This window comes from Musa acuminata, chromosome BXJ2-4 (assembly GCF_036884655.1).
Source record: "Musa acuminata AAA Group cultivar baxijiao chromosome BXJ2-4, Cavendish_Baxijiao_AAA, whole genome shotgun sequence".
NCBI classification, from domain to species: Eukaryota; Viridiplantae; Streptophyta; class Magnoliopsida; order Zingiberales; family Musaceae; genus Musa; species Musa acuminata.
The window spans coordinates 15,812,693-15,828,130 of record NC_088341.1 but is presented as its reverse complement, the minus strand read 5'-3'; the positions used below and the strand labels follow the sequence as shown (position 1 = coordinate 15,828,130).

At 38.7% G+C, this 15,438-nt stretch overlaps 2 protein-coding genes across 5 annotated transcripts in view; one reads left to right on the top strand and one right to left on the bottom strand.

The window, feature by feature from the left end:
- Positions 1-2,868: 2,868 nt before the first annotated feature.
- LOC135610084 (protein LSD1-like) lies at positions 2,869-5,991 on the bottom strand. 4 transcript variants are annotated; one of them, XM_065104086.1, is made up of 6 exons: positions 5,811-5,984; positions 5,240-5,387; positions 4,565-4,678; positions 4,336-4,470; positions 3,330-3,439; positions 2,869-3,167 (listed from the first exon to the last, which is right to left on the bottom strand). In XM_065104086.1, exons 2-6 carry the CDS (start codon positions 5,295-5,297, stop codon positions 3,132-3,134), a joined length of 453 nt encoding a protein of 150 aa, XP_064960158.1. In that variant the 5' UTR covers positions 5,298-5,387; positions 5,811-5,984; the 3' UTR covers positions 2,869-3,131. The 4 variants fall into 4 exon arrangements, 3 of the variants coding, with proteins under 3 accessions (XP_064960158.1, XP_064960159.1, XP_064960157.1); XM_065104087.1 differs by having other exon boundaries at positions 4,336-4,449; positions 5,781-5,979; XM_065104085.1 differs by having other exon boundaries at positions 5,781-5,978.
- Positions 5,992-8,064: 2,073 nt separating this feature from the next.
- The window catches only part of LOC135610082 (DNA-directed RNA polymerase III subunit 2-like), a 40,219-nt gene continuing 32,845 nt past the window's right edge, over positions 8,065-15,438 (top strand). Inside the window, exons 1-7 of the mRNA XM_065104082.1 lie at positions 8,065-8,265; positions 8,353-8,434; positions 8,542-8,663; positions 8,761-8,853; positions 11,559-11,631; positions 11,749-11,839; positions 11,930-11,982. Coding sequence (XP_064960154.1) covers positions 8,246-8,265; positions 8,353-8,434; positions 8,542-8,663; positions 8,761-8,853; positions 11,559-11,631; positions 11,749-11,839; positions 11,930-11,982 — 534 coding nt within the window. The 5' untranslated portion in view covers positions 8,065-8,245. The remainder of the gene's footprint in view (positions 8,266-8,352; positions 8,435-8,541; positions 8,664-8,760; positions 8,854-11,558; positions 11,632-11,748; positions 11,840-11,929; positions 11,983-15,438) is intronic.

Below are 15,438 nucleotides of genomic sequence, written 5' to 3'. Positions count from 1 at the left end.
GTTCCGACAGAACTTCCAACGAACGTCCGGACTTCCAACGAACTCTCGAACTCCAAATGAAATCGCGTTCTTGACTCTAGGACTTCATTTTGCTTTATGTCTTGCTATCATAGTTAATCCTACACACACAAAAACACACTTCGATCTAGACAATTATTACTAAGCATAAATCAAGTTGTCTGACATATCATTGGTCCATCGACGCTTCATCCGATTCTTCGGCGCATCGTCCGATCTTGCGGCCTATTGCCCAATTGGCCAATTAATCTCCGCAACTCCGATATCCTTAGCGTAATATCTGCTCTTCTTGGCCCGATGCCCAAATCCATGGCCCTAAGCCTTCTGTCGATACGTCGACCGATCCTCCAGTCCAACATGATTTTTCCTGCGTTAATTGTCTCTCCCTAATCGAAGCATCTTGCGTCACTCAAAACGTAGGTTAAATCATAAATACTTATCAATTGGTTTCATCATCAAAATCTGAGATTCAACATAGCACACCAGTCTATCCGGTTATCTCGATGTCCCTCTTGAGTAATATATGACCGAGATTATTTAGGATATGTGTTTAAAGGCGAATCAATCTCATTATCGTGATCTCATCATGATCCGATTCTTATTGCATAATATATTCAATCAATAGGCAATAAAGTGATAAAATATCAAATAATAATAATAAGTAAAAAGACTGCATGTTAAGTCACTCGTATCATCACTCACGTGATTGGTTTGTAGGGCACCTGTGACTAGCATTAGCAACATGCTGAACTTATTGCACACTTCAGTTTTCTACGGACGTATCCTTCCCATACATAAGAGAAAGTTTTAATATTCCATAGCACTGAGTTTTAGTTATCTTGGGATGGTTACAAACATTCTATTGTCCACATATAAGCTCTTGTATGAATACCGAATTCTTTGAGTTAGCAATTCCCTTACTTGTGTAAGCTTTGCACAACTCTTTTGGTCGCCGAGCAACCCATCCCTCCTTTCACAATCTCTTCCTTTACCAAGTGCTCTACTTGCCTTGAGCACCATCAAATTTAGTTGCCAACGTTGAGCCATAGGTCGAACTCAGCCATTCTAACCTTTGTGCATTACACGTTCTTCACAGTTCGCTTGCCTCGTAGTGTCTCTCGTATGAAGGGTTGGCCATTCCTTTGAATGCAGATCTTGGATGCCCTTTCCTCTAAGTAACTCCTTTCCCTACATCTCAACGCCTGTTTTCTTCAAACAATCATTTGTGTTGAATGCCCACAATGTAGCCCTATTAGGTCTCCTACATTTCCATGTCATGTGTTTTTAAGTGTGCTTATCCTGCTTTGGTACCATCTGTCACAAGCACAGCTAATTTTGCCTAAGTCATGCGACACCCTTGTGTGTCCATCTATAAAAGGTCAGCCTCTCTGAAACCTCTTATGGTCCCTTAAGGACTTACAAAAGAGAAGATAAGTTAGAGGAAATATTTAACACATGATCCAATAAGTAACCATTTCAACAAACACTTGATAGTTAATACAAATTACAAACATAGATATTGTAAACTTTGAACGATCGTGCGACAAAAAGTCCCAAGTGATTCATTATGGCCAAAAGCCCCCACAAGTGTCCACATGATCCTACTACATAATAAGATAGCAAACTAGCTCTAGATACTATCCCAAAGGCCCATCCAGCTATGTTCTACCATGGTATCTCTTAGGTGCTATATTGGCTTATACTCTGCACCACTCTACAGGGCTAGAAAACCTCTAGAATAGCTGCTTGGATGGTATGTTTCTAGACAATTTTGCCTCTATACGATGATTGCACACAACTTGTATTTGCAAGCTTGAAATGACTACAAAAGCTAACCAAAATGGTCTACCAAGCCTACTGCAAGCCCTCTACATGTTGTGCAAAGTGTGAACAAAACCGAAAGACACAGATATACACGAGCTTTACATTGAACACTCTGTTTATAACTTTGTATGTGGTAGTGCAACACCTTTGCGTGTTCCTCTACAAAGGGTTAGTCACCCTGAGACTTCTTATAGTCTCTTAAAGACTTATAAAAGAGAAGATGAGTTAGAGGAAGTATTTAGCTCAGGATTTCACAAGCAGCTATTTTAATAAACACTTGATATACAATACAAATTACAAACATGAACTTCACAAGTTCTGAACGGTTATATGACAAAGGGCCCAAAATGATCTGTCATAGCCGAAAGTCTCCACAAGTACCCACATGATACTACTATGGAATAAGAAAGCAGACCAACCCTAAGCACTATCCCAAAAGCCCATCAAGCCATTTGTCACTCAAGTAGCTCTTAGATGCTATACTGACCGACACTTTACATCACTCTGTGGAGCTAAAAAACCCTCAAAATGATTGTCCAGATAGCTTGTTTCTAGGCAATTTCTTTTCCGTACGATGACCGTAAATAATTTATATTTAAAAGTCTGAAATAACCATAGAAGCCAACCAAAATAGGGTTGACAAGCCCTTTACTTGTGGTATAAAGCATAAATAAAATCGAAAACATAAACACACACAAGCATTACATCGAACCTATTATTTACGATTTTATTTATGATAGATCGAGTCCTGAGATTTGAGACTCTATAGGTCTCTTGGAGTTTTCCTTTTTATTTTGAAGATGAGGTATTGTGGTGGTGACCATAAATTTATTTTTAATTTTATTATTCTCATTTCCCTCGGACATCCTCTCATAATCCACGTTCAGAAATTTAATGAGTCCAAAACTAATTATGGGGAATTCCATTTCGCCCAATTAAGATGGCGTATGCTAGCCTAGAATTAGGAGTACAAAGACAATCCCCATAGGAATCAAACCACAATTATGAGAGAGAGAGAGAGAGATCTGCATGGCATTCAAAAATTAACCTTTCAGAAACCAATGACGTCTGGAGACAAAGATGCAAGTTATCATGCCATGGCACAAAGATAGAAGACAACATCATCAGCCATCCAACCCTTAAGTTCCAAAAACTCTATAAACATGCCAAAACTGCTAGTTCTGGAGACTGACATTGGGAAGAAGCTCTATACATTAACTGTGAGACTCTCTTAAGCTGATGGAAGTTCGTTCAAGTCATAGGCAGCCAATTCACCGGATTCCAAGGTTTCAGTTGCCAGGCTTCTGCTCAGTGCTTGGCGAAGCCTGTGACATGGAAAATGTTGAGGACAACTTCATCAATGAGGCATGTGAATCAGTATTTAGGTTTTTAGCATTGTGTGTATTGCATTGACAATGTTAAACATGATGGCATTCTATTTAACATGTTCAATCATCCAATAATCACTGGAAATGATTGATACTGACCCCAACTGAGGTGACAAAGCTGCAAACTGCGCACTTCACTGATCTTGCTCCATATTGATACATCAGCAGCATATGGCAGTTTCCGCAATTGACATGTGCAACCTGGTTTGCTGCAACACAAATGTGTCAACAATGAGAATACATTGGTAACAAAAAAGAGCTCAAGATGCTCTTATGTTTGTGATCTGCTTGATAAATTGTCTACATTGATTCCTAGACACTAATTACAGCATCGAAACTTGAAGAATGGTTTGAGAAGTTTCAATGCTAGTTTGATTAGGAACACTGTTATTGTTAAGAAACTAGAGTGTTTCAGCTACTTCTACACTGAGTTTCAGGCACAGCAAGTGTCTTTGTAAGGATTCCATCAATGTCGATGAAAAGAGCAATCTCATCTTACAAATTCATACTGAGTTTTCTTGTCGAAGATTATAAAATTTAAGCCATTTATTTGTCAGATTGTAAGAAGTTTCTCTGAAAAATCAGAGATATGCAATCAGATTTGGTACACAAAGTAGAAGTTGATGGAGCTACAAATATGAAGCAAGAGTATCAGCATGATGTTTAAGTGAATATAATGTCTAAATGTAGGTTAGGTTAGGTTATATGTTACCATAGTGTTTCACTTGCTGTAGTTTAAAGAGAAACTTCTCGGTAATGTAGAGCAAACACTTGATGTCCAAGTCAAAAATTCAGTCGAAAGAAGGCTCTAATTATGTGAAGGAAATTTGATATCACTACAAAAAAATTAAAAAAATATATTATGGTTCAAGAGCAACCAAGTGTCTAAATGCAAATTTAGTTGGTAAAGACTTGAACCAGTGATAGCATCCAGTTGACACCAACCAATGTAACATATGAAAGAACAAGTTCAACCACCTCAGAAGTAGCAAAAACCAAAAAAAAAGATATTGGTATTTAGCATCTTCATGAATCAATAGCCTTCCATTAATAGCAATTTAAATTCATTAAAGAAGAACTTTTTTTGTCACAAAAACCTGCTTACCTTCTGGAGCCAGATTGACTGTGTGACAGCAAGAACACTGAACCCTACTCGCTCCACGAACATACATCAACAGTGTGTGGCAGCTTCCACAAATTAACTGTGCCATTTCTGTTCCTGCAGAAAACTCAAGAAAACCTGACAAAGTAAATTCCAAATTGATATCAGAACGCAAGAGGAACTCGATAATAACAAATCGAGTTGCAAACTTACGGGGAAAAGAAAATATTACCAGGTGGAGGTACAGTGGTCACTGCACTGCAGACGGCACAGCATACTGATGTTGCCCCACCTGGATAGATGAGGAGATTTCTACACCCACAACAGACAACTTGGCTCTGCCCACCTGCATATGAAATTAATCGACATCAATATTTCAAATGTAACAACTTCATAATCTAATAATACAATGAAACATGGATAGCAAATATAGCACTAGCTGAGACATTATCTCCAGATTTCAGATTCCATTATTGCTAGGATAGTTTTATGCTAATTTAACAACATCAGAGCTTAGGAGTGTTATCTGATCAAACAAATCAGCTGCCATGATAGAGGCAATACTAATAAAACAGAGCTCTAATCTTTTGTTGCAAGCAGTACTTTCAGATTAAGCCAGAGAAAAAGGTGAAGTATTTATTCAGTTCTGATATCTTAGTCACCCTTGTTATTATACTAAATTCAGGGCCTATTAAAATATTCAGCAAGCATTATCTTCTACGGTTAGTTGGAATTTACGATTTTGTTGTTGTATTATCCTCTACCATAGGAGACATGATATTGTTATGAACTTCATTTTCTTCTTTTACTAAGAGTTTATTGCCCTACTTGGCATAACATATTTCATTTATCTTCTTTGTGACATATACATCTATCACACTCAAAAGAAAATTGAGGCAGAAGATACTATTCGGTAGAGCTAATGGAAGTGGAGGTGTCGGGTATGGAGCAAGAGGGACTGGCATTGCCGGCTGTTGTCGATATCTCTCTTGTCAAGCTCTGAAGGCCTTCGACTTCGAACTGGAGATATGGATTCTCTAGTCTCCCATAGCTCCCTGTACCAGAACCACACCTTGCCTAAGGCAAAAGAATTGGAAGAGAAAGACTACTCGAACTTGTAGTGCATATTAGCACATTAAAATCCAGACAAAAAAGCAACCTTGTAAATCCACCAGCGTAAGCAGAATTCTAAGGCTTTGTATTGTTTCTCGATATAAAGCCGAGCAGATCACGTCACAGAAATAAACACAAACACCTGGTGCTACAATTCGAAATCTCACACAAATGTTGTGTTTTGCGGCTAACAATTAGCCATGGAACTAAAATCCATTTCCAAGGTACACCAAAATCTTATAAAGCTAGAGATGCAATCGGAAGAAACGGAACAAAACCAGTAGATAAGGAGCATTTAGCAATCAACATGATCAAGGAAAACATGGTGGAAGCACCTTCGATTACTGTGTCTGATCCGGGAATACCTCACCAAGTTGATCTTTTTTGCTCGTCTCTCATCTGCTTACTATAGTTTTCTCCTCCTCCGAGTCCTGTAACTATTCGAGGAGAGTTGTGGTGGTGGTGAGACCGAGCAGTCTCCATTGTTCTCAGTATATATACGGTGAGATTTCAAGATCACCGGCTGCCTTCCATCCTTGCACTGTTCTTTGCCTCTCCCACCTTCGTGTCGTGTGGTGGCCGACGCCATGCACGTGAGCTCCACGTACCTGCGAACTGGCGGCTGACGAACCTCCACGTTCATCAAAGAATCGCTAAGAGCACGAGGAGACCACACCACACACACAAGCTTTATCTCTACATGTTTCTGTGACAATTACCAGTCAAGAAATCATCAACATTTTCTTTCACGTCTCAAATCATTCACTGATTTGCGTATTAGAGTGGATAAGAGCGCCATCTTCTTCCAATCCCACCCATCTTTGACCGACTCACGAAAGGAACTTCCAACCCTTCACGGCCACAAGCACAATATCTTGTGGCGATGGACCACATGATTTCGGACGGAGACATGCTCTGCTACTTTGTGGGCAGCGGAGGCATCAGGGTCCTTCTCCGTAAGTTTGTAGCTCTCCAATCACCGCATGCCCGCGATCTTCGAGTGTGACTGCCCTCCGCGAGTCGAGCCGAGAGGTGGAGTTCACCGCTGTAAAACCTCAGTAAACCTCATGTCATCCGCCGAGACGATGACACGAGCACTGCGTCAACGCCACATCATCGTACTTATATTGTATTCGAGTCTATTGGATCTGCGAGAAGAGCCGCAACGTTGCCAAAAGGCAAGACGAATATTCCCAACGACAACCACATCAACTTCTCTTCTGCACTGTTTGGGTCCTGCGTGTCGGATGCGACTATAGAAATCGGCGGCAGGAGACGTGACAAGAGGAGAAGGGAGCAATGTGTTGTTGGCTCCTTTTCCCGGACACAAAGATCCATTCATGTCCGATGAATTAATTATGTGATGCGGCAGCATAATGGATATTCTGTTTTGTAGGAATCAATAGATGATCTCTCATTCAACTCAATCCCACCCTCCATTCTCGATATCAAACTTATTAAGAAATATTGCGACGATTGTTATTTGTTGTGACATAGCCCATACATAGTCTCCATTTATCTTAGATTTATCTTCTTTCTTTCTTTCTTTCTTTCTTATAATAATAATATAAAACGGGATTCGAGTTCGGAACCTCCTTAAGTTAATCTTAATTATTAGAAATCTAATAATAGATAAAAATATAAATAATATTTATCCTTTTGTCTTCCATATAACCAACCCTACCATGATTTGATGGCTCAACTAATGCCAAAATAAAATTTAGAAAATTATTTTGGTACATTTAATGACACTGGAGTATCTAATTTACTACAATCTGTTCATATGGACCATACTGATAATATGATATTTTTTTCAGCCAATAATATTGCTACATAATCTTCAACTCAGCCTACTCAGATAAGACAGCTCATCAGCATATTCCCTGCACAAAGGAATACATTAATGGAGTTGGTTGGCAGCTGTAAAGCACTTAATTTCGAAATTTCCTATACATGAAGGGTTGTTTCATGCACTAGTATTTATTTTGGAGTTTAGGGCTTAGAAAAGACTTTAAAAAACTGAGGATATTGACAGAAGCTCTCTTGGAGTGCTCTTTTGAACTCTGTATCTCTTGGATGTGTCCTTGAGTGGTGAGTCTTTTGCTTTCAGTTATGTATCTTTGTTTATTGTCATTAGGGTGGTGATCTTTCTGTATCCCTTTTGATTTTAAACTTGGTGGTGAGCTATTTTTCGTTTTACCGAAGTTTCTTCAAGAGTTCGTTCATTGCCTTCTGTGATATTTTCTATCTGTACAACTATTCTATTGGTATTCTTTCAAAATCCATTCTGCATTTTTTACCCTCCCCGGTATCATTTAAGTATAGAACAAATTAATTAACAAAAAAAAAATAATGTATTATTTTAATCTGCCCTTGTTCTTCCTTTCTTAGAATCTTGAGGGGGCATATCATAATCTTTGGAAGAGTTAACTTATCATCTCTTGTTTTTGTTTGAAGTTTATTTGCTCAATATGAATGTTCTTTTGGGCCGGGCCTCAAATTAAACGGTTCGGGCTCCATCTCCACCGGTCCGGTCCGCCGATCGCCTCAGACGAAGCCGTGGTTTATAGTAGGGTTTACGAACCGACCTCTCGCTTCCGTTTCCGTTCCATTCTTCGCACGAGGCTTCTTCTATCCGCTGCGTTCGTCGTCTGATCCCGCCCGCACAATTCTTGACGCGGATCCTTCTCGCTCTAGTATATAAGTATCACGCACCGCACCGGCCCGACCTTTGCCTTCATCTTCCCCTCCGATCGACATAGCGCGTGCATTCGACGAGAGGGCGAATCCGTCGCCTCCGATGGGCGTTTTACCAGATGAGTACGTTCGATTTCGATCCCTTTCCGTGAGAAAGAAGACAACGGTCACTTGTTCGATCTGATGAAACCGTTATTTCTCCTTTGGCAGCGCGGTCGCGTCCACCAAGTCGCTCGCCGCGCCCGTCAAATCCGCCGTCGATAAGTTCCAGCTCCTCCCCGCCTTCTTGCGGGTGCGAAATCCTCTTGCAATCTCGATTTGTTCTTGGATTCTTTTGGTTCTTTTTCGTCGCGGGGTTCTTGAAAGGATCTGGTGGTGGTGGATGGGTTTTGGATGCAGGTGAGAGGACTGGTGAAGCAGCACATTGATTCTTTTAATTACTTCATCAACCATGATATCAAAAAGATCATGAAAGCCAACGATCTCCTCGTCTGCCGCCACGATCCCACCTTCTATCTTAGGCAACTGTCGTCTCAAACCCTTCAAATTTGATTTTCTTTGGATTCCAAAGAATTGATCAATCTTTTTGTTTTCCTTTTTTTTTTTGTCTTGGTTTAGGTACACTAACATCGAAGTTGGGGAGCCATCAGTGGACGTGGATTTCTCCATCGAGAAACTGACACCGCACCTTTGCCGCCTCTCTGACAGAACGTACGTTGCGTTCCGCTCTGTCCTCCCATTGCTCGAAATATTTTTTAGAAATGGTCACGAATGTCAATCAGTTGCTTAACGTTGCAAGCAGGATTATTAGGTCATATGCCAGCAGTTGTTAGAGCTTTTGGTATTGTATTGTTTGGACAAATGGTTTCGCCAAAGAAACGGATACAAAATAACCCTCATTCTTCTATAGCTTTAGGTTATTCTGATGTTGAAGGTAAAACTAGCACAGGTAAATCTGTCTGATGTTGGTACTTGGTGGGCAATATTTGTAAGATCAGCAGATCAGGAAGAAGTGATTGGAGCGAGTGTGCTAACCAAGTTGTAGCCTGCTGACAGGATACATATGTGTACTTTTAGGTCCCAGATAATATAATCTAGTAATATTCTAATTCTTAAAATAAATCAGGTACACTATTCGTTTTGATAATGAGAGTACCAAGTCAGTCAGTGGGTGCTTTTATTTTTTTTCTACGTCTTCTTGAGTCTCCATTAAGTTCTGGTGATTACATCAAAGCAATCAGGATGAATGCCACTTTACACGGTTGGTTTTCAGACCCTAAACAGGGACAGATCTATCTCCTCTCTATAGCAGTAAGAGCCCTACTTCCTGGCCACTCGTTCTGTCGTTGTGCATTTTTTAATAAATTAAATAATTTAATCTGACAAAACTATCATAACCTGTTTGGTTATCATGTTTACCAACGCAGGTTTCTCAGAGAAAGTAAAACCAGTCCTTTTCAGTCAAAGGCTCTTTTTGGTATTTATATAAAACATTGAAATTCGTTCGTGAAAAATCTGGCATTTGGTAGAACCAAAAACTTAGCTGAACTGTTCAAGAATCAGATGTATGTGCAAACAAATATTGGTCGCAAAATGTTCTAAGTGACCAGAAAACAAATATGCATACATTGCCAAATTTTAATGATGAAAGACAAATATTGATCACACTTTAGATTGTAAAGTTATTATTAAGTCACTAACTCTTAAGCAAAGAAAATCATTTTTAGTGTGGGAATTTCAGGCTTCTCAACCGTAAGTCTTTGGTCGTCCGTGTATCCTAGCTGCATTTTTCAGAAGGCCTGTTCTAGTCACATTTTTATTTGGCATTCCCTTTTGGTCGGAGAACAGTCTTCCTCTCTTGTTGATGTCCGTGGACAGAAACACTCTCTTGCTGATATCTGAAAACAATATTTTGTTTATAGTGTTCATTATCCTATTCATATGATAGTTAAAGGCTATAAAAGTTCATTGTGATTGTCTGTTTCCTATGATGGTCAAAGGCCTAAATAAAGGTTCCGGTGACATCTAAATCTCATCAACTTACCTAATTGTTATGCATAGCTATGATGATTGGGTTGCATATTTGTATTCATAAATGGTTTGGAGGGATAAATTATCATACATCCTTTTTTTCTGCTTCAATTTTTACGCGATTCATTCTGTCATAGGTAAAATGGCCAATTTGTTTACTTATATTCTTAGAGAAGCAGTAATAATAAACTAATGTCAAGTTAGACAATTGAGGTAAATTCAAATATATGTGGCTGATGAGGGGTTAAGATTAGAGCAGGAGTTAGGTTTTTTTTATAATTATTTTCCCACCCCCAACAAAGGCATCTTCTTGCATGCAAAATTATGGGGAGTTGTCTATTCAGATTGGGAGAGGGAAGCTGGTTGAAAGTTAGTAGAGATGAATTATGCCCAGTACATCGTTGGTTAACATTTATTAGAAATTAATTGAACTTTGAAGTATCAGCATGATCAATATCTTGCCCATCAGTTCTTATGCCAAGTACGGGTCGTTGCATTGGAATGTGATGGATTGTAGCTTTACATGCTCTCCGTATTATGCATTTTTTTCTTCCCTTCTCAGGAAAACTATGCTTTTCGTTGAGACAATTAATCTGTATTATCTCTATGTGTCTCTTGTTTCTAAATTGCTAGCACTTGTGCCTACTGTCGATCAATTTGTATTTTTGCTTGTGCAAGAAAACTCAACTCTCAACAATGGGCAACATTTGCTTTACTCGTGCTAAAATTGAAACAGCTAGAACCTTTTGTTTTGGTAAGTTGTGTTACTTGATGCTTATTTTGCAAGGCAATTGATGCCCTGCGGTTGTCTTAAAGTGATAACACCCCAGGTTTTTTTGCTGGAAAGTTTTTATTTGTCCATATATGCATAACTAATTATCAAGTTTGTATTCTTGAAGTCTTTCATAGCATGAATGTAGAGGCCCTGAATTTTTTTAAAAATATTCATTATATAAGGTTAGAATTGAAGATAATTAGTTACCCTGCAGGCATTCCTAAGATGATTATCATGCCTCTGTTGGACAAGAAAGTAACCTAGAATTCGGTGTCTTTTAGAGTGGTTCTTCTGTTTAATTGGTACCTTCTTGGGCGGGATACTCTTTCGTACTTTGAGTTTATCCAGATTTATTCGTTTAGCTTCAAGGGAACAGGGTTTAATTGGTTCGAGGTTTAGATAGCCTATGTTTTTGATGTTTTTTTCCTTCATTACATTGATTTCTCTTGTACTATAATACTGCATAACTGGTTAAACATAGGACTTTTGTTTGATGCTGGTCTACATGTGGCTACTTGGCGACAAATCTAATGCTAATGAATTGATTAATGTTGCTCATCTCTTTGAATGGTTTTCTTATTCTGTGCTGTTCTCATCTCGTGTCTTGCAGATATGCTGCACCGATAAAAGTTGATATTGAGTACACAAAAGGAAATCAACCAAATAAGACTCCTGAAGTCAAGGTATTTGAGTCTGACGACATTTGTAGTTGCAAATTATTTCTTTGGAATTTTGTTCACATCAGTAATTGCATATTACTCTTCTGAAATTTGTTATCTTTTTTTTTTTTTGTGTATCAGAGAGGTTTGGTGATTGGAAGAATGCCAATTATGCTTCGGAGTTGCCGTTGTGCTTTAAGTGGGAAGGATGAAGCTGAACTTTCTAAACTTGGTTTGTCACATATTTTGCATTTTGCCTTGAATGATAGCTTTATGTTAGTTCTTCTAATTGGGTTGCTCTTTCAACTTGGTTTGTTTTCAGGAGAGTGTCCTCTTGATCCTGGTGGCTACTTTGTTGTTAAAGGAACCGAGAAGGTAATTTAGTGGTCATATTATTAAATTATCATTGCTCCTAATTAAGGATCTAAGGTCAATTGAATAAGTATGGTTTTGTTTTGGTTAAGCTAGAATTGCTATCCTTTCCTTTTCTTTTTGATCTGAGCTATGCATGATTGGGATTTAGGATTAAGCAATGTTCCTTCTCTTCTTTTCCTTTATTTCTTGCTTTTTCTTAGTTTTACTTGTCATTTTTGGCTGCTGCATACATGTACCCACTGCATGCTTTTGGCCATTTGTCTCTCTTTAGCTACATGGTGGTTCGGTTTTCCCTTCTGATTTGTTTCTTGGCCAAACAACCCTGCATGGTAGCCAATTTTTATGGAAATCCCATACCTAATTAACTGTGGTTGGATTGATGGATAAGAGTGTTGGCTTGTGATATCTTTTAAAGTTTGAGTTTTTTTTATTATACATATTCTATGAGAGAACAAGTAATATTAGAGTGATGTAATTGAATTTTTATGAATGACAATGTCATATCTGATATGACGCTGGTTGGCCTGATGATTTTTCTTTTATCATTCCTCAATCGTGTCTTCTATCATTTAGCCTGTGTTGTCTTCTATTTTGATCGTTTCCTTCAGTATCTAGTTCTTAACTTCTGCCTCCCGTATAATCCTATGGATAAATGTTGTTTTTACCAGGGTCTGCCGTACCGAATTGTACCACCTTGTACGGGCGGTACGTACCGGTCCGATAGGTTGTCGGTACGCGGACCGTCTGTTACCATTCCGAGTGCACTGTAGCAATGCTACAGTACTCGGCACACCTGAGTGTACCACTCGGTACACCTGGGTGTACCGCTCGGTATACCGTACCGTACCGGTACCGAGCCTAGGTCGAAATACCGGTATAGTACGGTATTGCGAACCTTGGTTTTTACAAGCCATAGAACATCAATGTTCATGCTACAATGGTGAGGGAAAGTGGTGCTAGTGTGTTGCAAATGCAGGATTATTTCAATTGAGATAAAGAACTAAAATCTTGATTTGGGTCCCTTTTAGTGGGATTTTGTGGAGCAACAAGAGTTCGGGAAAAAAAACTCCCTTATTAAAACCCTCTTACATATGAGATCATGGAAGCACTTGGGGTATATGATTTTAGTTATCTTTTTTTTGTTGCGTTAATAATTAGTAATAGTTTTTTTAGTTTAGTTCTCTCTTTTAGTTGGTAGTTTGGGATCATAGTCTTAATGAAGGATTGCAATTTCGTGATGGCTGGTTGTGTCGGTCTTTGGTCGGATTGGTATTTACTGGTCTGTACTGGCGGACCATGTGTCGTTATGCAGGGATGTGTTGACAGATCCAAAAAGTGGTCGAAAAGTCCCCCAAAATACCTAACATTTTGTCAAAACCTAAGTCAGGGTCTTATAATCTGAACTAAATGCAAATTTAGTTTAATTTAAATAAAAAATATCCACATAAGGAAGGGATAGCAGATTTATATTTTTCGGACGTTGAGGAGCAACTTTGTGGCACGTTCCAAGTGGTTCTTCCATTGATATTGGATCATCTACAAAGGTACCACTTGAAATATTAGATTATGTCTCGAAACTTTAAGATTTAAACAAATCGAGTAATAATGGATCAGTTGTTGGATATACTTGCTTCTAACACCAAAATGAATGACGAGACTTTATAGTCGGCGGATCAGGGTTCCCAATCCTATGTATTCGTATATCAATATGATACATTTGTTGAACCCAATCTAGAAATTGCTCTCATGATATAATGTAGTAATAAACTGTGTGCCATTGGTGCATCAATGTGGTGACTTGATTATCCTATGTAACATGTGTCCGAGACTCTTGAGGCAAGTATAATTGCGGCATGTATGGGTGGGCAAGTATTGACCATAATTATTATTAACTAGACAGAATGGTGCTAACACAGATCTAATATAGATGTAATAATCATTAAATCCACTAATCACATAATTAATAAGCTGTGATGATACCTAATTTACCGCAGTTTGGCACTAAAAACATGTGAGTGGCCCTAATCATCAGTAACTTGATGGAATGAAGCTAATCATGTCATAAAATAACTAAGAGGTAGTAAAAGAATATACACCTTTTAATTAGAGTAATCCTCCTCTAAATGACTTGTTAGAATGCCTTGAACCTCCCAAATGAACCTCTAATCATCAAATATCAGCTTTAATTGAGAACAAGAGTCATAATGTGTGAGAAAGAGAGAGTGATTGAGTGAGAAGGAGTGTTAGAAGATGTGAGAGTGAAACAGAGTGAAAGAGGGGGAGGAATGGGTTTGAATAGGGTTTCAAATGGGTCCAACAGTCAAATTGGCCGTTGGAACCAAATGAATCTCGGCCATTGAATGATTTTAATCGAAATTTGATTGTTATCTATTGGTACAGGTCGATAACGGTCAAATTTTGATTGTTACGCTCGATACGCAGGTTGTATTGCTCGTTACGATCGTTATTTGTATATACCGCATGGTATTGGGTGGTCCGTGTTTTGGTTGGCTGTCTGACCGGTATGTATAGCCCGTATCATACCATTTCAAACGGTATGTCAAACCATGGTCTTAACTATATACTAAGCCTTCACTATTAGCAGGACCTTATTAGCTTGCTGGCACTTGTAACCGGGGTATACAGTTTCAAATGATACTGCCCGGTATGGGCGGTACATACCGGTCCGACAGGTTACCGGTACGTGGATCGCCCGTTACCGGGCGGAACACTTAAAAGCGGCCCGTATCGGACGATATGGGGTTATATCGCCCGTTACCGCCCGGCATAGCTCGGTAATGGTCGAAATCGACCGTTACAACTCGGTAACGATCGAAATCGATCGTTACATCTTGGTAACAGTGCTCCAATGGTCAAATTGACTATTGGAGCCCTTTCTCATATATTTTTAAACCCTTCTTCTCCCTTATTTCACTCCATTTCATTCTTATACCCTCTTAAACTATCTCAAATTGTTTTTTCTCACATTTGTGCTCTCCTAAACTCTACAAAACAATGAGTTTTGAATTGAATCGAAGTTAATTTCGGAAGATTAAGAGGAAGAACTTTTTAATCAAAAGATATATATTCTCTTTCTTTAATTAGAGAGTAATTAAGATCTTTAATGTTATGATTAGTGTGTTTAATATTGCTTAATTCGAAATTAGATACTATTAAGTATCGAATAGGTGTACTGCTCGGTACACCTAAATTAAGTATCTAATTAGATACTATTGATTAATTCGGAGGATTTTACACCTAAATTAGGTGTATCGCTCGGTACGCCCTGGCATACTACTCGGTACATGGTACCGTACCGAGCCAAGTTCGAAACACTGGTACAGTACGGTATTTCAATTCTTGCTTGTAACTTTGTTGCAGTCTCTTTTTTGCTGTACTATTACATGAATCATGCCTTAACATATATGAATATCGTTATTTGTCAGTTCATTCTGC

Bases quoted from the DNA above. Each gene is read 5' to 3' on its own strand.
- LOC135610084 (XM_065104086.1), bottom strand. From the start codon at position 5,297: ATGCCAGTCCCTCTTGCTCCATACCCGACACCTCCACTTCCATTAGCT. The intron at 4,679-5,239 runs GTATCTTCTGCC...TTTCATATGCAG, and splicing joins TCCATTAGCTCTACCGAATA to GTGGGCAGAGCCAAGTTGTC. The intron at 4,471-4,564 runs GTAATATTTTCT...TTACTTTGTCAG, and splicing joins GACCACTGTACCTCCACCTG to GTTTTCTTGAGTTTTCTGCA.